Source organism: Hippichthys cyanospilos, chromosome 2 (assembly GCF_059441005.1).
Source record: "Hippichthys cyanospilos isolate Australia breed blue-spotted pipefish chromosome 2, RoL_Hcya_1.0, whole genome shotgun sequence".
Taxonomy (NCBI): domain Eukaryota; kingdom Metazoa; phylum Chordata; class Actinopteri; order Syngnathiformes; family Syngnathidae; genus Hippichthys; species Hippichthys cyanospilos.
The window spans coordinates 20,226,563-20,253,459 of record NC_142370.1 but is presented as its reverse complement, the minus strand read 5'-3'; the positions used below and the strand labels follow the sequence as shown (position 1 = coordinate 20,253,459).

Here is a 26,897-nt window from a genome sequence, read left to right as displayed (position 1 = left end):
ACATGCTTATGAAGCTTAGTTGATCTGTGAATCTAACTCAGCATACCTGTCATTATGGGCGTTTTAGTGACTGATGATGTTGATCTGTTCTGTCTTTAATTTTTTCGCTGCTTATCGTGCATGCAACATTCTGTTTTATTATTCTATAATTTTTCTATCGTTTAATCAAATAAACTGATACAATTTCATTTTGCATGAAAGTGTGTTACACAGCTATTTTTCCATATATTGGTTATAAACTATTTACTCTTGATTTGGTACTGTTTATAGTAATTCAACCAAACAACCAACATTTAAGCATTTTTTTAAAGTACCACTACGTTAAAGGAATTTTTAACTGTAACCAGAATGGCTTGTCAAGGCATGTAGTTGAAGTTGACCTTTATTACTTTCAAACACATCATTATTTCAAATTGACATTAGTTATCCATCCAATTATTGGGTTGGTCCATTAAAAAAAATAAAAATAAAAGGCTGAAATATTGATAATTGTTTTACAAAGCAAATGTTTGATTTTGATTCAAAAACACAAAGACAATGTGTGCACTTTCATGAAGGATAATTCAATAAATTGTTGAACCTCTCCGACCACGCCAATGTCAATTCAAGTCTTCTATAGGTTTTAGCCAAGCGAGTTGCAAGTCCTAATATTTGAGTCCACCCTTCCTCTGAATTGAGTCCATCCCTCCTGTATTGATTTTTTCATATTTTATTTATTATTTTGTTAGTGGAATACATAAGCCCATGTGGATTCATACATTCATTGCTTTGCATCACTAACATCATATCACAAATGCTAATACATGCCACAGGGCGGAATGAGCTCCTTTCGAATGAGCTCAACTCTTGCACGATATATAAGAAAGTTGCTCATTTCAACAAAGCATGTAGTCTTCTAATCCGTTTCACCTATGACAAAAACAACTGCTCTTTTTAATTAGACTGACAAAAAGAGAGTGAATTTATGAAGGGCTTGACCCTGAGATTAGAGCGCCGAGTGAGCCACTGGGCCAATGTACTTTCCCATGGTTTAATATTTCACCAGTGCTCTGTGTAATCCATTCTCACTAAAAATGTTTTAAAAGTCCATTTAATAATGCTTCTGTTTTTGCTAAACCTAGACATCACCCCTGATTTGGGCCATTTACCTGACCTACATCCTTTTATTACATCTAAGTGCACTTGAGAGCTCCATCTGCTTCATGCTTTTAGGTTCAGCCCACACAATAGTCACTGTGGTGAGGAAATGTAAGTAACTAGAAGAACTGAGCACACATTCAGGCAAAGCCATTAGAGAATTGGCTTCTATGTGTGGGCACACAAAGTGACATGCTCACCAGAACCTCTTCTGTCATTTAGTAAAAGTGTAGTGATGCCAGGGTTAAGGTACCCGCAGTAAATAGCACTTGGTTGGATGAGAAACTACAAGTTGAAAAATTGGTCATGGTTACTAAATGCGTGAATTATGTCTATCGGATGTATTCATTGAAGTGAGAAATGACACAAGTCGTGGGCACAGCTCATTGGCATCAGGACCAGAAGTTCACTGGGTTCTTCCTTGGCTCCACCCCTAGACGAAGAAATGGCATCATAGGCAGTAACCAGTTGTGACTGCGAGAGGCTTTTTGTACTCATGCACAAGTCTTCTTAGTCGGCTCCACTCTTGGCGTATCTTATTTGGATCTGCAATGCGGGGCTATTTTCCAAGCCATTTACAACCTGCATCCAGTTGTGACTGGATCATTTGATGTGCCGAGGATCAGCTTCTGACTTGCGTGCAGGTGTGTAATTCCAATACACGGTCATGTGGTGGTTACATCAAACAGTTTTATCCATCAATCATTTTGATAATAGTTGGGTGCCTGTAAATCAGGCGCCATCAAATCAAAACAGCTTTTGAGTTTACCTTCCTTGCAGAGTTGATCCTTCCTCTAATGGACGTGAAATGTGTTGGGGGACTGTGCTTAACACCTCACTTTTGATTAACGCTCTCAAAGAGGTCATCCTTAGCATGTTTTATTCATATTGTGGCGTTGCAGTTTGCATTGGAATTGAACTGTAGAGCAATCCTACTAAGAGCTGTTCTCAATATTTTAACGAGTTCATCGGAGTAATTTTCAAGAACAGAGCACAGCTCTTGTTCAGACTGCCAGGCAAAAATCGGATTTTTAGTCCACGCATATTAAACCAAATAGCTGTGAAAAGTCAAAAAGCACATGAAATCCGATTTTTGCGAGACAAATTGAGACCGCATTCGGGATGCGGTTTCTTCGCCGATCTTGACAGTATGTTTCCCAGTCTGAACAGCTCCAAACACACAGATCGAATTTGACTGTCCGTGATATCACTCTACGCGACGGAGCGTGCACGCGTCGGGATGAAGAGCGGAAGTGGTATGACCGTTTCACTAGTAATTGGACTTTGGGCTCTCGAAAGTGAACAGCCCATTTAAGAACCGTTCGCTAAAAAAGAGCAGTTCAAAACACTGTCTCCCTTTTATATTTTTTAGTTTGTTTTAAAAGATCAATGGTTTCCTCATAGAACAAACACTGGGATTAGTGATACATTGTAATTCATGTCACACTTTAAGTGATGGGACATTTTATATTTTCTTCCTCTAAAATATTTCAAGTACATTTATGCATGTTGCGTATTGTGCCAAACATGGCTTCATTTGAACGTATGGGAAAGTCTAAAAAAATAAACATTCAATAATTTTTATTCTCTTTTGATCATAACTAAATATAATCATTATGAGCACTTTACAGACATTGGCTCCTAGCAAAGACTAGAGTCTCATCGTTCACAGTGAAGAGCCATTTAAAATACTGCTCGTTCATGGACATCACATCCTTAAGTACTACTCTCGTATAGAGAACGACTGCATGTAAACTCAGATCGAAGGAGCAGGAATACAACTTTTTCAAATGTTAGCTGCATTAGCAAAACACTCACGGTGTAGTTGCTGGACGTCGCCCTGTTTTTGCTGACGTAGCTGTAACAACCGATCAGATGAGTCAACCATTTAGACCAGTCCAAATAGGAGCTAATCGTATATGGATACTTGCCTAAAACTTTGGATTGTCTGCCCCAAATACTGTACTGTATCTGATTTGAGGAGAAATCTGAGTTAAGCCTGATGCAGTCTTATTCTACACCACTGCAAACTACAACCAAATTTTAAATGTCAACATTGTCAATAAAAGCTCAACATTATTATCAAGAGCAGCAACGCTTAATCAATTAATGGGTAATCAAATTAATATTTATTTATGACAATTGGTTCGCTCTTCAGCAACCTAAAATGGTCCAAATCCTCAGCGTTTTAGCCTCTCCGCAGTAAATACTCTGACTTATTTAGTCTTCTTTGAAAACAGGTTATCATTGTATTAAATCAAAATGAGAATAAGATGTGCTATGGAAAAATAGAAAAATCAATATTTCAGCCTATTTTCTGACTTCCTACGGACCAAACAAGTCATCATAAGAAAAGTTAATTGATTTTATTTCTGCCTTGAAACTAAAACATCCATCCATCCCTGTTTTAAAACATTCCTATTCATCATTGAATTGACAGATCCATCAAATATTAATCACTTACAATATCGTCAACAAAGTCGGATTTCACTCATCTACATTGAAGGTGTGAACATTTGAATGTCCATTGATCTATTCTCTACGAGGCTCTTCTCTTTTGGAAAATTTTCTCCAACTGATTTTGGGCAGGAGGCGAGTTAGCCGCCTTTACAGGTTGTCCCACCAATCGCAGGGCAACCACTTGAACGATAATCATGATATTGTGATCACAATGTTGTGGCTGGACGATGTATGTGCATTTAGCTTCCAAGTCCATCTATTGCCTTGAGGGATGACCCATTAAAGCACTGTTAAGATTACTCCTCAAAGAGAGTTCTTAGGCAGTACCCCTCAGTGCAAATCCAAGAAGAGATGAAAGAGGTATAAGTAAGGTTTGAGACCAAGTCCCCGACTTCCTCTTTTAGGTTTAAGCTTCTTTTGGGCCCCAAAGAAAGGATTAGGCCCCATTGGCCCTGGAGTGGCAAACCCTAAGCAGCGGGTTCCCAGACAAGGTCAGGCCCTCAGAGCTCTTAAAGACCAGATGTGCCCGAAGCTGCCAAGCAGGAGATGTTCTCTTGATCCCTAAAAGTTCATGTTTCGTTCACAATCTTTAATGTGATACTTAAAGGGCTTTATTGTTTGTCATGTGAAACGGACAGTCAGGCCTGCAACTTCCAGTTTTAGTCCTCATAGATTACTGTCAGCCCAGGGACAGCTTCATCTCCTGCGATGCATTTCTTTTCGTATTGTGGCACGTGCAGCATGTCTCCTTGTAATTGCATGTGTTGGCAGCATAATGACATTGGGCGGTGGCGGAAGGCGGCGAAGCATGAAGCAGAACGCCGCCTTGTGTGCCTCAACGGGGACGGCGTGGTTCCTGAGGTCTCCGCTTGTCTGCCCTAAGCCTCACAAAGATGTCAGGAAGTCAGTAAGGTGGAAGCGATGCAATATCACAGCACACTGCTTCCGTCAACGTGGAGTGAGATGTCTCTCACTGTATAATTTAGCCCATGCTGGGCTTTTGTACCCTTTCAAACCTCCAATGGAAACAACAGGCAATGTGGCATTCAAGGGCCCGATTACATCTTTTATAACCGCGATGGCTTTTTTCTGGTGGAGGTGAGGGACACATGGTAGTTAATCACCACATGGCCAAGCTGTAAAGGATTTTTAGAGTCTTAGGAAAAACAGAGGAATCAATGTCAGTTTAATCCAAAACACACATACCCTTGACAATGAAAACCAGATGCAGGAAGTCTATTAGATCCCCACTTTAGCACCAGCGTCCCCACTTATGACCTATGCTTTTTGGATCAGGTCCTTATGGAAACCCAAATATATGTCATTATCATTGCTGTTTGTGGAAGTAACTTGTCACCTATGTAATAAACAGTTATGCTAATAGGCTTTGCTCCCCAAAACACGCAATTTTAAAAACCGTAAAATGTTCACAAGCAATCCGTAAAGGATGGGCCTTTGTCACCTCGTTGCTTTTTAGTATTCACACTTACCTACTTTGTCAAAAGACACATTGCTTGCAGTCGTCAAAGAAGTGGCTTTGGAGTCCACCCGTGGGCCGTGTACCTTTTCAAGCCTGTTGACTTTACCGTACACTGATTTGGTTTATATTGATTCTGTAGCGCTCGATTCCCTTTGCAATCTGTAGGGAAACAAATGGCCTTTTGCATTAACCTCCCCAAAGTCAGAACATGATGAATAACAGAAATGCAATGTCATTACAGCTTTGATGCATCAACAGCTTTCAAGGAACAACTATGAGAAGGTCACATTAATTAGCCCTTCTAAGTGAGTAGATTTTTGCCAATTTATGTTATTGTGAGAGTTGTAATTGCATTGTGTCGAACAGTGAAAACGGCCTTAAATGCTTTTTAAATCAATTAAATCATACGTGCAAAACTCCATTCCTTGAAGGCTGGCAACCCTGCATATTTCCAATGCTTCTCTCTCAAGCATACTTGATCCCAATGATTAAGATCATTTTCAAGCACCTGCACAGCTGGGTGATGAGCTAATCATCTGGGTCAGCTGTGTTGTGCGGAAAACATGCAAGGATACCAGGCCTCAACGACTGGAGTTTGACATCTATGGATGAAATCTAGTTGGTCACTTGATTGACATTCTTCCCAAATCTTGAAATCCTCAGATGTTATTGTACAAGGTTTCAAATCAAAGGGGAAGTTTTCAATGTGTGTATTGGCCAGGTTATCCAAAGAGTCATCAAATAGTGTTCCACATACACTTTTAAATACAACATATTTCACTGTCTTGCGTATCGATCACATACTGTTCCTGATTATGTTCATGCATCTTAGCTGTCGGTTATTTTGACTTTGGCCACACGGTGACCGAGTGGTTTGCACATCCGCTGGTTCGATGAATGTATGCATGCTGGCGTCTTCCTGTGAAATTTAATTAAAGACTGAAATTCGTTCTTAGGTATGAATGCATTGCAAGTTTAACTGTTGTCAACATTATCAATGGTAACAGTTGTCCAATAGTGCTGTCGACTGCTTACAGTATTACCGGACGTGTGCACAACACAACTGATGGTCACAACCCCATTGATTAAGGAAGAAAGTCCACTAATTAACCCTCATAAGACGCTCATGTGAAGTGAAAACCACTGCAGCTGACTACCTCCTGAAAGTCATCGAGAGAATGCCAAATGCAAAGCGGACATCAGACCAAATGGTGTCTATTTAAAAAAAAACAACAACAAAAAAACTAGAATATACTGACATGTTTTCAGCTAATTGTGCTTTTTGTTAAGCGCATGACTCCAGATATTTATTCATTCTTGTGATGCTTTCACTGAGGCTCTACAATTTAGTCATGAAAATAAAGAAAATCCATGGAATGAAAAGGTGTGTACCTTTAAAGTTGGGGCATGGGGTCCAACACTCCATTGACCGTAACCATGATGAGAATGAGCAGCGTCCTCAACCTTTAACTTTTGCTATGAAAATGTAAAAGCAACAATGATCCCGGTTAACCAATGACATTCTATCCGGTCTCAGCAAAGCATCGGATCTAGGGCTAAGTGCAACTCCTCACTTACTCGCAATACCAGTCTGCTTTTCTTGTAAGGAACATATATGTGGTTCAGAAAAGTGTCCACATCTCATGGGGGAGTGAAGCGACAGATTTGAAATTGGTTCCATAGGATGACTGAAAATTTTCGACCCTGTGTTAACCGCACCACTTTTGTCTGCTAGCTGAGGACATGGGCGGTAAATGTTGAACTACCTTCAAGTGTGCTTCAAGCCACGGCACATCTTGGAGCCACTTTTCAGGATAAAAATGCAGCTAAGGCTCGGCTGTTGCCACGAGTGAACGCTCAGTAGGGTTTGCAAATGCGCGAAGTGAAGCGGGCAATGTTACACATCAGTGATTTCTTCGCGCATGCGTACCTGCAGAACACTTACGTGCATACCCGATAAGAGTTACTGTACATAATAGATGACTTGACATCATAGATTAGCATATCATCAATAAACGTTTCAAAATGGCTCTAAAATAGGTGCGGCAATCATGACAGTGTCTCTCGATACCTTTATTTATTTTAGTCATGGTAGTGCTGTATCCCCACTTATCAAAGTAAACACAGAGAAGTATAATCAAATTCATGATCTTGAGCCACACAAAACAGCCCTTTATTCCGTCATTAATAGATTCTGTATCTCCTCTGTTTCAGAAGAGTCGTTGTTCCCGTTATTTAATTGTGTACGAGATATTATTTTTGGAAACATTTGCACATTTACTCGAAACAAACACGGGTGGGGCAAGAGAGAGGCCACCTTGTGTAAGCACGGTGTAAAATTGTTTTAAAACCTACGTACTTCATAGTGTCATCTTAACTACGGCAACTTTGTTCAACCTTTAGCAGATGAATAAGTATAGCAGAGTTTGCTCCAGCACTTCATTTAGGCTCGGCTGACACCAGTAACACTGTGTTGCTCAACCCAAAAGGACAATCTGTAATCCTGTTGAAAGCCTTTTTAAACTATGTAGTCTGGTTTCATAAGGATGCCATGTACTTGCCACCTTTTCCTCAGCGACGCTTAACTGAAACGCAGACTATTCACAAGCCTTAAGCGGCAACGGGCCCAGGCAGCCGGGCGAAGCCTTCCCCCACCCCCAGCTTTCCTGTTACCCCTTACTGCACATGGGTCTGATTTGCTGCCTTATTAGAGGCTGTTTGCCTCCTGTAAATGAAATAGCCAAAGAGGCCAGTGTCCGTCCGCTCACCTCCTTGTCTCTGGTCTGTCTAGACCACAGAGACAGTCCTGTCTGCACCACGCAGAAGCCAAGCAGCGGGATGCATACATAGACGGCTCTGATGATAGACGGTAGTTGTTTTTTTACTCACGCCGTACAATCAGTCAGTAATAACTGTCACTGACATCGCTTGACGTCCAGAAAATAAAAATGAGCGACAGATTCAGGATTTTCATTCAAGCAACCGCCATGTTTACATGGCTCTAAATCTCCGCGCCAGGCCAAATGTTATACATACAGTCAAGGCTATCTGAGGAACCAGCGGACATGGCCTCCGCAAACACAACCAATCTCTTAATCTTGTTCTGTTTGAACCTTCCTTTTCCCTTCATCTCCAGGACTGAAGCGGGGATAAAGCTGCGATGTGTCTTATTTTTCAGAATTAAGGCAGTCCTTTTAACTTGATTAAGATATATTTTTTCTCTTTCCTCAAGAGAATTAAAAAAAAAAAAAAAGACCAAATAACATGAGCATTTCTCTGAGTCATGCCAGAAACCCTTTCCGCTAGGAAATATTTGCTTTGGACGCCGGCCTTGCCCAGCACACAACACAGGCAATTATGGGAGCTATTTTAAACGGGAGAGATCTACCGACAGGCGACGCCTCATTTAGAGGGATGAAGGAATCAGGAAATGAATCCTTCATTGATGCACTGAGAGTATGGAAAGAGAATTCTCGCAGGCCTTCTGAAGCTGTTTGCTAATCTCGCAGGTATATTGAGCAGGCATTACGGACATTTGGGTTTGTGCGTGCGTCTCGGCAACTTGTATGTTTTAAGCAGCTACTAACTTTGGCAACTTCATGAAGTCTACTGCAAGGCACGTCGCTGTGTTTACATGCAACCAATAAATATTCTGGTTTTGAATAGCCATGTAAACGTGCATAAACCTGACTATGCTCACTTTGGATTTTCAAAAACTCAAATCAGACCCCTAAGTTAACCAATTTCATGTGCGATTTGCTCTGCATACAGTCTATTTCTTGCGGCGAGACCATGTGCAGAATCTTGGTCTTTGGAGTACAGACTGTTACCTGTATGTGCGGTAGCAAAAAGTGAAGTCACCGGCGACCATATTACATTACCGCTCACTGAGCAAGCCAACTTTGATTACATTGATTTCCCTCAACTTTTTCACCTATTTTTTTTTTTTTTTTGGTTCTGTGGTGTGTATAAAAACACACATGCACTGATTGCCAAAAGAAAAGATGTGTCACAGCTAGTGGTGGAAACATTAAATTGTTTTAGACTGCTTTTTCAGACAGCTTCACTACGCATGTAAAAGGTTTTGTAACTTGTTTTTAAAGCAATACCTTTTTGTTAAAAAAAACAGACATTTTGAATACATCATTTTTCAGTTCTTAATCAATGTAGAGGACTGTGTCAGCAAGTCTGCAAAATCAGGTGACTCACTTGAAAATGTGATTGTCACATCCCTCGCTGTCACCATTGAATCTTTTAAAAGTTGATCATCTTATCAATTGATCTATCAAATAATTGAGTAATCAACCCCCACGCGCTCTTGCCAAAAATGTTTTAATATATTTTTATTCTCTAATTAATTTTTATTCTCTAATTTACAAAGGTTGCCTGTGCTCAAAGGTTAGCAATCGCGATGCTAGCAATTTCCATTTAACAGTCAAAAAACACAAACGACCATTTCATTCACCCCAACATGATGTTATATGTGCATTACATTTGGAACAGTGTCTTTTAAGTCACTTACAGATGATGCTTCCAACAATATCTCCATGAAAAAAAAAAACAAGTGTGACGTTGCCTATTGGCTGTAACAAGGTTAATAACTTCCAGTTAGTCGTTGTCTTTTTCTTCTGCTTCTTCTTCCTGATGAGAAGACTGGGCACCTTTCGTGCTTAACAGCCCTAATACTAATTGGAAGACTTTAGACCATGCCATGATAGATTCCTTACAGTAACCCGTTATGTTGTTGGATAATACAGCCCTTGTGCTTTTTTGGGGAATTTCGCACCTTACTTTCCTTTTTTTTTTTTTTTTTTTTTTTTTTTTTTAGGACGCTCCATGTTCTAATTTTGTCTGACTTACTTTATTTGGCGTCGCGGTTAACACGTCCGTCTCAAAAGTTCAGGGACCTGAGTTCAATTCTACCTTGCTCCGGCGGTCCTGTGTGGAGTTTGCATGTCCTCCCCAAGCCTGCGTGGATCCTTTCCGGACACTCTGATTTCATGCCCCAAAAATATGCACGGCAAGTGTATCGGACATTCTATATTTTCTTTAGGTGTGATTGGGTGCATGAATGGTTATTTGTATCTGTGTGCTGGGTAATTGGCTGGCAACCAGTTCAGGGTGTCCCCCCGCCTACTGCCTGAGGTCAGCTGGATGGATGGGTGGATATGAATTTATTTGTACCAATTTTTTTTCTTTTCAATTAGAAATTATCCCAAACATGTGAAATCCTGTTTTATTTTTCTGAATGTTCCAGAATTCTGGACATTGACCTTAACCAGAATATTGTCTGCATGTGAAGGTAAATGAACTCCTAGCTCTTTGACAATACCAGTTAGATTTAGATTCCCGTTCGAATCACAGTGCAGACTTGTTCCATGAGTGTCACTTGCCACTGACTTATTTGACAAGTCCACGAGGTTGCCATCTCATCAGGTGCCGTTGTAGAGCTCACGATCGTGTGCTCATCTGTCCCTGCAGTTCTGTGGGGAAGAAAGAAAAAGACAGAGTACATTTTAATTTGTAACTCTGCCGGGCTGAGAATTCCCCAGAAAGGAAACTTAACCTAGAGGCCTTCTCAGACTGGACAAATAGACAGTAATTTAGTTTCGCATGACGGTTTATTAAAACAACAGCCTTGTATACACAGCAGATTATTGATGCAACGAGCAGTGCGGTGGATAAGGTTCCAGTGTGATCAGTAGTGATAGAGCTCAGTTCTCCAGGGGAAGAGAGAAAATGGAGTGTTACCTCCAGAGCTACAGTACACTCACGCACAGTTCTTTGGACCAAGAAAAGCAACAGGAAATAACAAAGAGCAGTGCAAGATTTTTACATTTTACAAGATATCATTTTATATTTTTATATTGAAAGATATATATATATATATATATATATATATATATATATATATATATATATATATATATATATATGTATATATCTATATATGTATATGTGTATATATAAATATATATATATATATATATATATATATATATATATATATATATATATATATATATATTTATATATACACATATACATATATAGATATATATATGTATATATCTATATATGTATATGTGTATATATAAATATATATATATATATATATATATATATATATATATATATATATATATATATATATATATATATATATATGTATATATCTATATATGTATATGTGTATATATAAATATATATATATATATATATATATGTGTATATATATATATGTGTGTGTATATGTATATGTGTGTATATATATATATATATATATATATATATATATATATATATATATATATATATATATATATATATATATGGTAAATGGACTTTCACTTATATAGCGTTTTTCTACCTTAGGTACTCAAAGCGCTTTACACTAACTAGTCATTTACCTACTGATGACGCAGCATCAGGAGCAACTGGCGGTTCAGTGTCTTGCTCAAGGACACTTAGACATGGTCTTGATGGTTGGGGGATCGAACCCATGGCTTTTCGGCTGGGAGACGACCACTCTACCACTAAGCCATGCCGCCCCACATATATGTGCATATACAGAAAAATTCAGAATACGCATATGTGTAATATATATATATATATATATATATATATATATATATATATATATATATATATATATGTGTATATATATATATATATATATATATGTGTATATATATATATATATATATATACACACACACACATATATATATATATGTGTATATATATATATATATATATATATATATATATATATATATATATATATATATATATATATATATATATATATATATATATATATATATATGTATGTGCGTGCGTGCGTGCGTGCGTGCGTGCGTGTGTGTGTGTGTGTAGGCCCGATTTCAGCAGAACAGCGAGAAGCGTGTGATTTATTATCAGTGGAACTCTCAATTGTGCTTTTCACCATTTCTGTTCCTGCGGGAGAGCCGAGCCTCGGGCTTTCCCCGTGAAAAGGCTCTGCATCTGCGTGCACTCGAGGCGCATTAACTTGGTTGCCTGTCACCCTCTTGCAATCGCGCCACCTTTCAAGTCACCCCTACCCCCCTCCTACCCAGTCTCCCTCCTCCTGGACTTCTGTTTCCTCCCTTCTAACTGCATTCCTCTGGCATGGGGCTGACAGACACTCGTCATCAGCAGGTACTCCAGCCCAGGTGGATCGAGTTTCTTTCTTGCTGGGGGTTTGTGCTGCATGTGCAATTTTATGACTAAGGCATGCTGCAGTTGGCAGTTTCTGTGCAGCTCTGGTGTGCTATAATTTTGGATACCTGCTAGTAATGTCATGGCCTCTCCAGGGTGAGGAAGATAAACCCATTTGGCAATCCTTTGTATTGAACTATACATACTCGAAATGAAATAACAGCTTACTGTTGTTAAAATCATGTACTAGTGAAGTACATCATGGTTTTTATATTTTCTGCTTGGTCACTTTTCTCTTTAGTCAATAGCAGTAGCTTTATTTTATGCTGTTGAGATTCCACCATTTGTGAAAACATTTACTTAAACGTGTTCTACCTGTTACATGATTGAGCTATACGTAATAAAATCCACCTACCCCCAGTCCTTCTGAACACTACGATTCCAATCACATTTATAAATCGCGCAAAAATGTATTCACAGAAAGTCTGATGTAATCAAAACTAAAATGAAAATGTAACATTCATAGCTTGTGCAAAAAAGATTGCTATTTAATAAGTCTTAATGCCACAATGAAGTAGTTAAACACGTCTTGCAACCCACCAATCCAGCATTCTCTCATTTTTGCAAAACCCCGATTTTACAATGAGTCTACTTTTTAAATGTTTAAATGTTTTAAAATATTGAGTCAAATTAATTTATTGTCCAGCCCCATCCATGCGTCCATTCATGCAGCCATCCATTATTTTGGCCAGTTATCCTCACAAGCGGGCATGCTGGAGCATTTCCTAGCTGTCGCTGGGAAGTTGACAGCATACACCCTGAAATGATTGCCACCCAATCTCAGGGCACACAAAAACAAGCAGTCATACTCAAAACACACTAAAGGTTAGTTTAGGGTTTCCAATACCCTTGCCTTGCATGTGAGAGGAAAACGGTGTACCCGGAGAAAACCGACACGGGAACAGTGAGAACATGCAAACTCCACACAGGAAGGCCGAGGCGGATGTGTTAACTGGTGTTAACACCGTGCCGCCCTTGTCCTGCACTTGTACATTTTAGTCACGATTAATAAAAATTCTGTCCAATCAGAAAGAACTTCCGCCTCTGACGTCGCCGGTTTTTGGCCAGAGAAAAACATTCGGCTCTGATGGGGGAAAAAAAAAAAAAGGCCGGCCACGTATAGCAAATAGGGCAAAACGGAGACAATTACTGGTTAAGTGTAGACAAGGCCTAAGTGTGTTAGTGAATACAGTGGCTAGTGATAATTCATCTCAGCATGCACGCTGTTTTTTTACATTTTTATTTTGGTTGTTTACTGGGAGATTTTTTTTCCACCATACAAGGTAGGGCCCAATAAAAAGGAGTACACAAGTAAGGTCTGTAAAAGGCTTTTGAGTTAGATGTGAAAGAAATTCGGTTATGGAATTCAAATTAACCTCAGCGGTAATTTGTTTTTAGCGCATGTGAAAACCATGGATTTAGTAACAGCGTGATGTATACTAATATTAATTATTAAACTCATAGAAGAGCTCTTTCGTTATCTCATTTGTTTAGGCCATTTCTTTCTCGGGACATTGACGTAATCATACGTGGACTACTTTGTTTGTCTCAGAAGACGTTGTAACGTATCCAAGGCCTCGCGGAGAGACTTAAAATGATATTCATCTGTTTTTGATTAGAACTCTTTTTTGTTCAAAGTGGTGCTTATTATGATTGTGGTTTACAAGTAGTTTTCCAGACTCAGGCAAGCGTCCCTCTGCGTACGTTTTGTTCTGTCCTCAAGGAATCGTATTAATCGCGCCCCGTCTCTCTGCAGATGTCGACGAGTGTTCGGAAGGGAACGGTGGATGCCAGCAGATCTGTGTCAACATGATGGGCAGCTACGAATGTCGTTGCAGAGAAGGCTTCCTCCTGAGTGACAACCAGCATACCTGCATCCAAAGGCCAAAAGGTTACAAAATGCACACATGTACCCCATTATTGAGTGTAAAAAGACTAGCCACAAAAGTCACATTTGCACCATTATATGAATTATATTGACAGGTAAAATCACTTTTTACAGTTTTATGACCACAAATGTTTTGCACTCTTCACTGTTAAACTTTCACTCTGCAGGGGCACCAACAATAGAATATAGGGAAAAATGTTGATCATTGTTCTCCATTATATTAGCAGATCTTAGAAAGTGTTTTATTTTGATTGTATTCATTATCTTAACCAGTAATCTTTATGAGGGTTGCGGGCATGCTGAAGCCTGTCTCAGCCATCGTTGGGCAGCAGGTGGAGTACACAATGAACTGGTTGCCAGTCAATCACCAGGCACAGAGAGACAAACAAGCATTCGCAATCACAAACACACTCAAGGGCAATTGGGAATGTCCAATATTCCTACCATGCATGTTTTTTTGGATGTGGGAGGAAAACCGGAGTACCCGGAGAAAACACGCACAGGTACGGGGAAGACATGCAAACTCCACACAGGAAGGCTAGAGCCGGAAGCAAACCTGCACCCTCTGAATTGTGAAGTGGACATGCTAACCAGTATGCCACTCTCATTTCGATTTAACAATGATAATCAGTCTATTTTATGGTGAACTAAAGTAATCTGACATAACCAAAGTTCCGAGGATTGGCACAATTTACTATCTCAGTTAGCAGAATTTACTGATTGATTTGATTATTGATTAGTTCTCCATTTATTATCGGGCCTCAAAAAGATACTGTATTTAGTTTAGGATGTGGCTTGATTTCAAAAAAAGCAAGGGTCAGTGCTTCATACAAATAATCTCAACTCAAATCCTATTTTAGTTAAATACCAGCCCTGCTTTGTGTTACTCTTTGTTTCCGTGCAGTGTTCATCCTAAATGTGGCCGTCAGTAACATATATTGAATTAAAAAATCTTGTTTTTTCCAGGTGTAATTATTCACGTTCCATTTCAACCTGGGATAGCGGTAGTAGTCTGAGCCCAGACTTTCCAAACTACCCCGGATTGTGAACTATACATGTTGGATATCTGGTGTTTATGGGATCTGTCTGGCCTGGTGAACCGTCAGTGTTTACGTTTCATAAATGCAGAGTTATTTGAGTGGAATAACAAGCTGGATTGTGTGTTTCAAAGCACCACTACGCTATCCATGGTGCCAGAAGGAGAGACTGAGCACCAGGCTGGTCTCCCAAAGTTTGACAAATGTGCTCACTATTCCCGTTAACATTTCATTTTGATATTAATTTGAACGTCAATGCTTCCAGATGAGATTGAGATCAGGCGATAGTAGACACAATGTAAATGTAATAAAACTCTCTAGCAGGCCCTTCTGTCATTTTCATTATTTTGAAAGATGACTTGCCTGCTTATTATTCCGCACCTTCTCATTCCCGACTCATCCAAAGTGAACACTTGATCGGTAAAATACGAGTGGAGCTTATTAGCTGCCCAGACCCTTCAAAGGGTCAGGTTTGGATGTGATAGTTCCCCTTCAAGACATGACGCGCAGGTAACAAGAGTACGTTTATTAAAAGAGCCTTTGGATATCATTATGTTATATGACGTGTGAACGCTCAAATTGAGGTCTGGTTAGCTTTATACAGCTTTGAGCACCTGGTTAGAATTACAATATTTTACGGCTTTGGCTTAAGTTATTACTTCCTCAGGACCATGTGCGCTTTACCTTCATGGTTTACAGTAAGACTTTAAGATAATGCTGGAAATGTTGAAAAGAACTAATAAACCCTTTTCCCAGTGTTCTGGTTTTTGTTGCGGTGTGTCAGCAGAATATGAACTTTGGTCACCGGTAGCAAAGTTTGGCATTTGTTTGATTCATCACCATACATATGGCAGCCCTCAGAAACCTCCGTCGCGACGACATAACTTCCATTATTTTCATTTACAAAATTGTTGCTTGAACACTTGACAGACAGCACCAGCGACCAACCCGTTGTTCGTCACAATTTATGTGAAACTGTTATTGTTATTCATAGTTTGATTTCTTGTATCAAGACAGCATTGTGAATCTCAAGGAAACTGAAAGGAATGATTTTGTCTTTGGACCAGAAGAGTAGATTTGTGCTCAACTTTTATTTGCAAGTGGCTCAGGAACATAAATCCTTGAGAAATTGAAAAGTGATGTGTTCTCCTGGCCAAGTAGGTTTACATGCAACTCTCCTTCCACTTTGCAGGATTTCTTCTTAAACCTGAGTGTGCAGCTTTCTCATAGGTTTTACTGTTCCCTTTAAAAAGACACCAACTTTCCAGTTCTTTTATGAATAGGTACGTAATATATTGTGATCAAATTGTGGCCTTCTGCGGATGGCAGCGAGCTGGACACAGTGATGGCTGGCACTTTGATCGCAGTCTGTTCTTCTCAGCATGGTAGCAAACACTTGCTAGCATTGAGTTTGTGCCAATTAGGCAGCAGGGGTCTGTTAGTTACCGGCGGTCTGTCTTTTATTAGAATTGCCATAGCTCCCCCACCCCGAACCCCCCCCCCCCCAACAGAAATAACTCCAGCCAAATTACAGTTCCATCTTCTGGCTGGTCAAATTGTAACAGTTCATTTATTCACTTTGAACATTTCTCCTGGTGAAGCCATAGGAGGTGCTTGCTGGTTGATAGGAATGACATTTACGTCAAGAAAGAGTACTCTGCTTTGGATTCGATTCATGTTTACCTTCTAAAGGAGGATAACCGCAGCCCAACAACTCATGCACTCTGTGTTTGTGTATGTGAGAGAGTCAGGTTCTCATGCGCTGGAATTTGGCGATTTCAAACTCAGGAAACCCACATATTCATATTTTCAGTTTTGCACATTTATGAACGGAAAGTAGGGCAATTACTTGAAGTGTGCATTGATGGATTGTTACGAAAGTCGCGTAAAGCACCTAATGTATTCAGTCTACTACTGCTTATTGCACAAAATGGAAACATGGTATGAAAGCTGCGATCTCAAGTAGAGCTGTATGGACCGTAGAGATCGAAGAAGAATCGCAATATTCGACTTAAACTCAGATGGACCAAGGGTCCTGTCACTCTAAGCATCGATGAGTAAGGATGTGTGGCCAGCAGTTTATGTCATGATGAGAAATAGCCAAAAGTAGTGGGAAAAATAAATTAAAAATGTGTTATGCTCATCTGTGTTGAAATTATGTTACTTTGTGCAACCATGTGGCAAAAAAAAAATCCTTAAGTTAAGCACAACACTGTAGTAGTAGGGCTGTTCCCATCAAATCATTTTAATTTCAATTATCCCATTGAGTATTCCATTTCTCTCACACTCTATCTATCTATCTATCTATCTATCTATCTATCTATCTATCTATCTATCTATCTATCTATCTATCTATCCATCTATCCATCCATCCATCCATCCATCCATCCATCCATCCATCCATCCATCCATCCATCCATCCCTCCCTCCCTCCCTCCCTCCCTCCATCCATGTCATCAGACCATTTTGGTCTTGTCATCAGATTTGCAGCCGCATGTTTTGGACACTCGGGTGAAGAGAGGGGCGGAGCTGTCAACTGATCGTCATCTGGTGGTGTGTTGGCTCCGATGGTGGGGTAGGACGCTGGCCAGACTTGGCAGACTCAAACGTATCGTGAGGGTCTGCTGGGAACGTCTTGCAGAGTTCCCTGTCAGAAGGAGTTTCAATTCCCACCTTTGGCAAATGTTCTCCCACATCCTGGGGGAGATGGGTGACATTGAGTCCAAGTGGACTGTGGTCCCTACCTCCATTTTCGAGGCGGCTGAGCGCAGTTGTGGCAGTAAGGTGGCCAAACATTTTAAAATTTAAAAAAACAATTATTTAAATTCTTAAAATTTCAAAGAGGGTTTACCGGACATGTTTCAGCATTATCTTTCGCCCTTAGTCAGAGTGTAAAACCTTTTCGAATTTTTAGGATTTTAAAGTTTTTGTTTTTGAATTTTACATCTTTTAAGTCTTTCACTGTTGGATAAAGAGGAAAACAACAGTTGACCTCGTGAAAAGTATTTAAGTATTAGTGAATAGCCAATGAGAGGATCCAGAGTGAGGTGGTCTGACTGGACCTAGCCTACTAGCCACAAAATCTATGCTATAAAATATTATATTGACGATAAAGAATTAAAACACGACCCTCTTTATAATGTGGACATGCACAACTCTGTAGCTTTTATTTATGAAACGCATTCAGACATGTTTTTATTACATTTACCCACAGGCCTCTATCCACTTTTGATTGCATGTTTTTTTTTTTTTTTTGTGCTGGCCAGCTAGATCTGTAACAACGCATGGAATTTCTCAATTAATGTGATAAAATTCCATAATAAATAGTTACATCATCTAGTTTTGCTCTGCAGTCTCTCTATGTGGAAGTAGGGATGGGGTGATTGATTTTTTTTTTTTTTTCATCTATTTGGTGGACCCAGAACGTAGTGCCCAGTTTTTATTCTTACAGTGAGGGAAAGTCCTGCCATGTCAGTCGTGTGGGTTTGCCCCACTGGGCAGGCGACCACCTGACGTGTGCCCTGTTGGTCTTCTGTATGCCTCCAGGTTTTTCCCAAAAGTGATTTTACAAGTTCAGAAGTGCCTGCTCCATTGCGCAGCCATACAAGCAGGCTATCTTGCTATTCCAGGGAAGTGGAGCAAACGAAAGAGTGCGTTTTTGTCACCAGTCCTTTCTGCGTCCTGTCTCTATGTTCATACTACATTATCATCCTTCCTCTTTGTCCAGTTTCACAGGCCCCATGCCCTTGCTGCCCTTACCCCCACCCTTGAACAAATACACGCCGTTGGCTTGGGTTTTGAGCGAAAGCTGACTGCCATACCGCTGAGTTCGCTGGACCTCTTTATACTGTAGATGGGCCTCCCTTTTGCTCGTGGCTTTCGTGAAGGCTGAATCCCCAGGTTGGCCAGCCCAGCACAGTGCTGTTGACTACCTCCGTGCCACTGGGGTTTTTCCACTGACACTTAGCTGTCATGGCTATAACCACCATGCCAGAAGGAGCTCTGCCGAGACAAATTCAGATGGTTATCCCATTTGGATTTGGGAAAGAAAGATTCTGTACAATAACATACTTTACCTCTGCAGCTGACACACTTTCTTTAGTGAGAGGAAACACAAAGGTAGAAGGAGTCCTTTAGGACTGCGCAGCAAGGTGACCCTGATAGGATATCAGAGTGAAGGGAAGAGGAACTACATTCTCACCAGGTGTTACACTAAAGTCTGTGACACAGATGGGCAAAAGCACTGTGATGCATACATTATGCAGATAAACCCTGAGTCAAGCCAGACCTTTGCATTGCGGGAAAATCCTTTCATTTACCTGAAATTCCCAATGGTCACAACACCCCTGAGTACATGTAGGGATTGGCTCCCTTCTTAACCTACCAGTTGGCTCGTCAGTGTGACCATCCGTGTTGCCATTCAGCTTGACCCAATCCTGTTCAGCCCAATCCTTTCCCAGTTGCCTGTCTGTGTGCTGACATTTTTATCCTTCAATTAAAACGTTTCAGGGCCTGATCTAAAAGGAAGGAATGCTTCGATTATAGTGTGGTAGGTCCATGCTTAGGCCCCCGTTTTCAATTTATAGCTAACCAGCACTCGCTACCTGCTTAATGTTTTCCAGTCGGAGGAGCATCTCCCCTCCGAGACATGACAGCAACTCAGCGTGGCCCATAAGCCCTCTTTTCACTACTCCAAGTACTCGGAGGAGACTATAAACACTTGGCATGCCTTGCACTACTTCAGAGCTTTTGTTTCAGTCTCTCCACTATGTGGTTCTCAGATTTGAGCAGAGCTTGCAGCGCTTGCTTCAAAAACTTTTGGATCTTTTGTTCCAAGAGTACTTCATTTGGCGTCTGAGCTGGAAGTGCCCAAGTAACTTTCCTTCCGAGCACAATGCGCAATATACGTATATATATATATATATATATATATATATATATATATATATATATATATATATATATATACATATATATATATATATATATATATATATATATATATATATATATATATATATATACGTATATATATATATATATATATATATATATATATATATATATATATATATATATATACACACACACACACACACAATAAGTTGAGTTGAATTGAATACACATTAGTTTGTATTGTCATGCTTTACCTCCTTGAGAGGGACGAACTGAGAGAGGTTGGTTGCCCCCAATACTATGAGTGCAAAGGATAGTACATGACGAGCTTGATCAGTATGGAAATATACGTGTGTGTTCATTTGCATGACGCTAGCTTTATACACAATTAAATCCTCCCTTCCCCTTGTTTAAGGTCATGACCATCTAGCTCCGGAGAAGGCCTGCCCTCACTGGTGAAAAAAAGAAATAGAAATAAACAAATAGAATACAATAGAACAAACACAATAAGTATGAGGAAGAACAGCGCCATGGGGCCATTGGTGTGCTTTTACAAATAAGCATGTAACTACATTATCATATAATTGATCGGCTGGTGCATGCCAAGATGTGTTACTTTCGGACAGAGCGATGCTAGTTTGATATGAGAGTACCTTCTTCTTATCATGGGGAGAAAAGAGTATTTCCAAGGAAATGGAGGAGCTGAGCCGTAAGCTTCATAAAATGAATTTATAAGCTTTGAGCAGCACTTCAGGTGCAGAGGTCATGACCTGTCCTGGGCACGAAGAAATTCCTTGGAGAACATTCTCACTTATGTTCATGCCTAATTGCAATGTTCTCTTTTATTTACATGCAATAGATTTTGCATGTTTGAACTCTTTGCATGGGCACTCACTTCCTGCTGCTTGCTCCCCCTAAATCTTTACAGGTGGGCCCCTTAAGTCACGCTTACCTCTATGTTATTAAAAGGGCTGTGTTGTATTAGATTCCACATATAAGCTGTATATGGGCAAACATGTTCATTTAGTGGAATGTGGTTCATATCGTGGGTTATTTTTCCCTTTCACTTTCCCATCTGCGTTCATGTAAAGAGTTGTTTTTCTTTCGGCCTCCCATCATTTAGTCATGATAAAAAAGCTGGAGCCAGTCTGAGAGCGCGGCATAGTATGGATGATATCTGTGCTCGGCTCAGAGAAAAGGTCCATTGTGTCAACACAGTGACTTTTATTGGTCCTTGGAGAGATGAAGGCCGAGGTTCTGGCCCCAGACCGGCATGTTTTTGATGGATGAGTCTGTAACATTCCGGTAGCGAGGCTATATAAAAATGATGATGGGGTGGTGCTAGTTTTGGGATGCATAAGAGGACCTCACTCAGTAATCTCCGACCAGTGGGACTTCTTGAGTAGAAATTGAAACATATGTTAAGTTTATGGATTTATTGCTTGTTTTGCTTTCATTGCTTTCTCACTTAGAGCTTAGAGAAGACAAACAGATGAAAAAAGGGACTGCTGAATCATGCATCCTTCTTAAATCTCCGGCATATTTCACAGAACTTAGAGGATAAACATTTTTCTTTCTGTCATGATATTGATTAATAAATTACGTTATTTGCCATATTGTCTTCATACAGTACATTAGATTTAGTGTGCTTATCATCTATAGGAAAATATGATTGAAAACATGGGCACTCTTTCATGTTCCTGACCTGATTTTTTTTCATTTTCTTTTTCCCTTGACGACTGTCTCCATAGACTCGGAACAATGTCTTACCATGGGTCAGATCTTATTCTGCGTGTGTTTCTGTCTTACATGACTTGAACTTTCACTGTTTGGCCAATTCTTGATTGCATTCTAGAGGTCATTGAGCTTTTCACCTGTGCCTTTCAGTCACCTTTGGGCATGGTAATGAATTTTACATGACAAATCTTGATCATGTTAGTATCAATGTATGCCACTGATTCCTTTATCGATCTTTCACCATCTTTGCACTTAAACAACAAATTTGCAAACGTTGCAATGCACCGCTAGCTGGTATGTTCCTGCGAAAACATGTAAGGATACCCCAAATAATAAATTACAGAAATAGCTAGATGATGAATTAGTTTTCTATCTAACCTCCAAATGCCCTTCAGAGCGGCAGCATATTTAGTGAGACATTAATGGAGATATCTTGGTGCTCTCAGTCTCCCTTGTGCACCACAAGACAAAGAGAAAGAGACAAGATCTGTTTGGTTTTTAATGAGCCAGGGAGCTGCGGGAAGTCACTTTATCTGTGATGGTGCTGGGGTTTCACAATAAATACATCAAATATCAGTCTTCTCCAGCCAAGGAAGATGTCTTGATTACAGCCCAGAGCAAAGCAGTGAGAACTACTCGTGTTGAAATACATGAGTGTCCCAAGAGGTGATTATCTTTTGCTCTTTATCGTTCAAACTTTCCAGTACTCCATGCGATCAAATGAATTTTCTGTCTCACCTTTTCTATATTTAGTAAAACTGTTAAATATGTTTTCACAACTCATTGAATCACACTCAACTTGATATTTGACTCTAGCTCGATATTTTTTGTTCTGTTCTTTCACAGTGTTTTTCCCTTTTCTTCCTCCTTGCTTTCTTTTATGGTGATTACCTCAATTAAAATTCCGAGTGTACGGGATCAACTCCTGTTGGGAGTGTTATCTTTTTTGTGTAAGCAGCCTTCTTTTTAGAGCCTGAAACAAGTGAGCGTGTTCCAACAAGTGCTCGGAGATATGCAAAGAAGTTGCTGTTGCGTGTCTGTCACCAGCTTAAGGTGTAAATGTGATTTTATAGCATGTGACAAGTATGTGAAGAGTTTTACTTCGCTCACTAGCCATGATCATTTGAAACCTACCATGTAAGCCATGTAAAGCAGCGTAAAATCTGTGCGATATGCAAGGGGTAAAAGCTCTCTGCCTTTGCTTCACAGTGCGACCGGAAGGAACGAAGGAGGGACCAACCTGCATGGACAAGAATCATGGCTGTGCACACATCTGCAGGGAAACACAGAAGGGGGGCATCTCCTGCGAATGTCGACCTGGATTCCAGCTCACACGTAACATGAAGGACTGCAAATGTAAGGCATAAATCATAGTTGACTTCCTTAGAAGGCGTGCACACTCACACAGACGTGAAAAAAATCGGAAGGATTTATAGGCTCGTCAGCAGAAGGTGATAGGGGTTGGGAACCTGCCGATGATGGATAATTACATTCATTCCGCAAATACCTTCAGGACAGACTCAAAGAAGACATTTACATTACGTTACCTGCCAGGAACTAATCTTCTAAATGACCGTCATCAAGAAAAGCATGTTTGTCAAATAGGGGATGATCATTTACACAAGCAGGGCAAGTGTAGAGGTTACGCGAAGGGGACGGCTCTGACGGACAGCGCACACTTCCTGTTGCTGTGCGACCAAGATCATCCTGTCAGAGCTGGGGGCCACCGTTGATGGGGGATTTGTCTGTGTTTGGACAAGGATTGGAGAAGTGTTATTCTATAGTTTTTCTCTGACAGCCCAGGAAAAGGGCAAAAGGGGCCAGGATGGTCGAGTGTAGACAGGGTGGCGGTGGGAGCCCCGGTCCCCTGCTGCTCTTTTTCACTTTATCACTCATCGCAGGTGTGTTAAAAGCGCCAAAGCGGAGGCTTCCTTCAACAGCCGGCGCAGAAACATGCGCTAAAAAAAAATGGCAAAGTCGTAAGTGTGTGCGCACACGCGTAAAACAACAAACGTCGACCTCTTGTTCATTCCGAGGGAAACCGTGCTGATGTGGGTTGTTCAGGACATAGGGCAAAGTCATCTGCCGTTATGAGTGCTTCTTGTGATTGTATCCATTTTGTGATGTAATTGCAAACCAGCAAATCAGGGGGCTGTATTTAAAAAAAAAAAAAAAAAAAAAAAAAAAGCTTTTTAACAGTGATATTGGGGCCTGGGGATGTATTGTATACAGGTGCATGTTTACACCGAACTTTACAATAAATCTTTAACCTTGAATCAGCCAAAGCGCGTGGCAATAGGGCAATGTTGAGTGATTCTTGCAGATGGTGAGTTTTCAAATGAATATATTCATGTTAAGCCAAATTTTAGCTTCTACTCTTCCTCATTCTTTATCTCCTTATGAATAAAAGACCATATTCATTGATTTTGTACTCTTTGGTAGTGACGTGCAACTACGGGAATGGTGGTTGCCAGCACATCTGTGAGGAAACGGACCACGGACCCAAGTGTTCATGCCACATGAAGTTTGTCCTGCATTCGGATGGGAAGACTTGTGTTGGTGAGTCTCAACACCCTCATATACGTCTTGAATAATAAGTAAGAGCATGTAAAACCTCTAATTATTCAGTTGGTGTCTAATGTCCTTACGTAAATTCAATTTATGTTTGGAAATTAGTATATGATGTAAGTTGAACTTAAAATGCAGGTCTTGTTCTGGTAGCTACTCATAATGTGTGACATGCAAGGAGAAAAAGCTGCCACCGACCGTGCTTTCCTTTTGCTGCTGCTCCGATAACCTCTCACTTGCTGCATCTGCTTTGGCTTCTCTTCCTCTTCTTCCTCCTCCTTCTCCTCTTGGCTGGACTTTGTGCAACAGCTCTACCCGTACTCTTCATTTCTGCAAAAATACAGATACACACACACACACACACACACACACCCTCTATTAGTTCCAGGGTCAATTCTTCCGCTGCTGCCCGTTGGGGATTAACTCACACACCTGACCTAACCTTCCATTGGCATTTATCAGTGTTTGCCTCAGTTGACTTTAGTTGAGTAAAAATCATTCAACTCCTAGAGCATATTGAACCGTTCTGAAGGGCAGTTTTCCATCAGATGGGAGCTTCAAGCACAGAGCAGTCACAGCACGGGTCTTGGTGTGTGCTTTACATTTGGCCTTGCAGAATTTGTACCGGCATTGGCCAATTGATGATGTGACCATAACTTATATGATTTGGCACGACAGTCATATTGAGACTTGTCATTGCTAATGACAATGTTTCGTATTATTTTTACATATTAATCCAAGGCCTGTGAATGCAAAAGAAACACTGACTTATAATACTATGAATTCTTATTACTGTACCTGTCTTGTCATGTTGGGTTGAATATTTTTTCCTTGTCAGAAAGGTAAACATTTGACGACAACTTGATGCTACTTGTTTCAGAACAAGTTGATATAATGATTGACTTTTGTGGAGCTCTTTAAATTTGAGACTTTTGTTTGGCGAGCAGCTCATACCGCAAATTTTATAAAGGCCAGACCCTTGTCAAGGTCTTGTCAACCAACCTTTCATTATTGAGAGGCCAGCGGGATGCCACAAAGATGACCACAACTGAATTGTACATTTTAGCTGGGCCATTCTCAAAGCCAAACAAATATGCTGTTGATTGCCCGATAGAGTTAGACTTTAGATCTCCTCGAAACTCTCAGTTGATGCAACCTCAGGAAAATGAACACGCTGCCAAATGAACCCCCAAATGAGCTACTAGGTGATGCGAATGATTCAGCGCAACTGTGTTTTCACTGTGAAGTAACCGCATCCTTTTGGCATGTACAGGGAATCTTTCTTTGTTTGTTTTAATCAATAACTAGTTTTACAAAGTAGCATTTATAGAAATTTGTGAACATATCTGATCTTTTTAAATCCGCACTGTACGTACTGTATTTTCTGCATGACAAGGCTCACCTAAAACAGTTCAATTTTCTCAGAAGATGACAATGCGCCTTATAATCCGGTGCGCCTTATGCAGCGCATAAACATCAAGTTTTCGTTTTTAGTTATTTAAATATTTCAGTTATAAATGTATTTTTTACATTTAACATTATTATTACACACTGTTGGAAATTTTGATATGGTATATATGCTTCAATTTTGAGGTAATTTATATGGGGTCAAGGCGCAAAAAAGTAAGGGAAAGCACGATTATATAAAATGAACCCAGAAACTGTTTTTAAACCAACAAAACGACGTATTTTAAGGGTTTTGGTTGCAATTTGATTTAAAAAGATTTAAGCTTAATATTTACGTAATTTAATCATAATTGTGTTCTTAAAACTCTTGATTTGTTTTTGGCATTGCTCTAAACCAATGGTTTTCAGTTATATTTTGCCAAGCCCCCCCTAGAAAAGAGAATACCTTTCACACCCCCCCCCCCCCCCACACACACACACACACACACTCAACACGCTCACCATAAATAAGATCATTATCTATAAATATTATAGAAGTATTCCTAAATCTATATCATTTTTAAGATAGGCAAAAGAAAAAATCAACTTTCAACAACTGTTAATTATTTTTTAGAGCGTTTTGTATGTGTTACAGCTTAGTCTAAAACAGAAAAAAAAAATGCCAAGTCCATCTAAGTGCCGGAAAAAAATAAAGGATCAAGAAAATTCTTTGACCGATGTATCTGATTGTTTTGTTAACATTCCCTTCAGCATTGCTTCATCTAGTGGATGCTTAACACAATCCCAGCCACTACTGTAGGTTCTATTCTATGCACCTTATAATGCGGGGCGCCTTAGAAATGAAAAACATTTTTAAATAGGCCATTCGTTGAAGGTGCGCCTTATAACCCGGTGTGCCTTCTAGTGTGGAAAATACGATATTATCCACACAACCTCACTGTAAAAACTATTATAATAAAGTAAATGAGACTTCTTTCCAGGGCATTGCTCTTATTTTTACTAAAAAAGAAAAATAATCTTTAGGCGAATTTTGCATTAAAATAGT

General features: G+C 39.9%; 1 protein-coding gene across 4 annotated transcripts in view; it reads left to right on the top strand.

The window, feature by feature from the left end:
• The window catches only part of LOC148427782 (signal peptide, CUB and EGF-like domain-containing protein 3), a 97,874-nt gene that overhangs the window by 33,321 nt on the left and 37,656 nt on the right, over positions 1 to 26,897 (top strand). For 2 of the 4 annotated variants that reach the window (XM_088408030.1, XM_088408029.1), the window contains exons 4-6: positions 14,076 to 14,210; positions 23,087 to 23,233; positions 24,320 to 24,436. In XM_088408030.1, the coding sequence (XP_088264156.1) occupies positions 14,076 to 14,210; positions 23,087 to 23,233; positions 24,320 to 24,436 (399 nt within the window). Of the gene's footprint in view, positions 1 to 14,075; positions 14,211 to 23,086; positions 23,234 to 24,319; positions 24,438 to 26,897 lie in introns of all 4 variants that reach the window. The other 2 variants (XM_088408028.1, XM_088408027.1) reach the window with 1 other exon arrangement.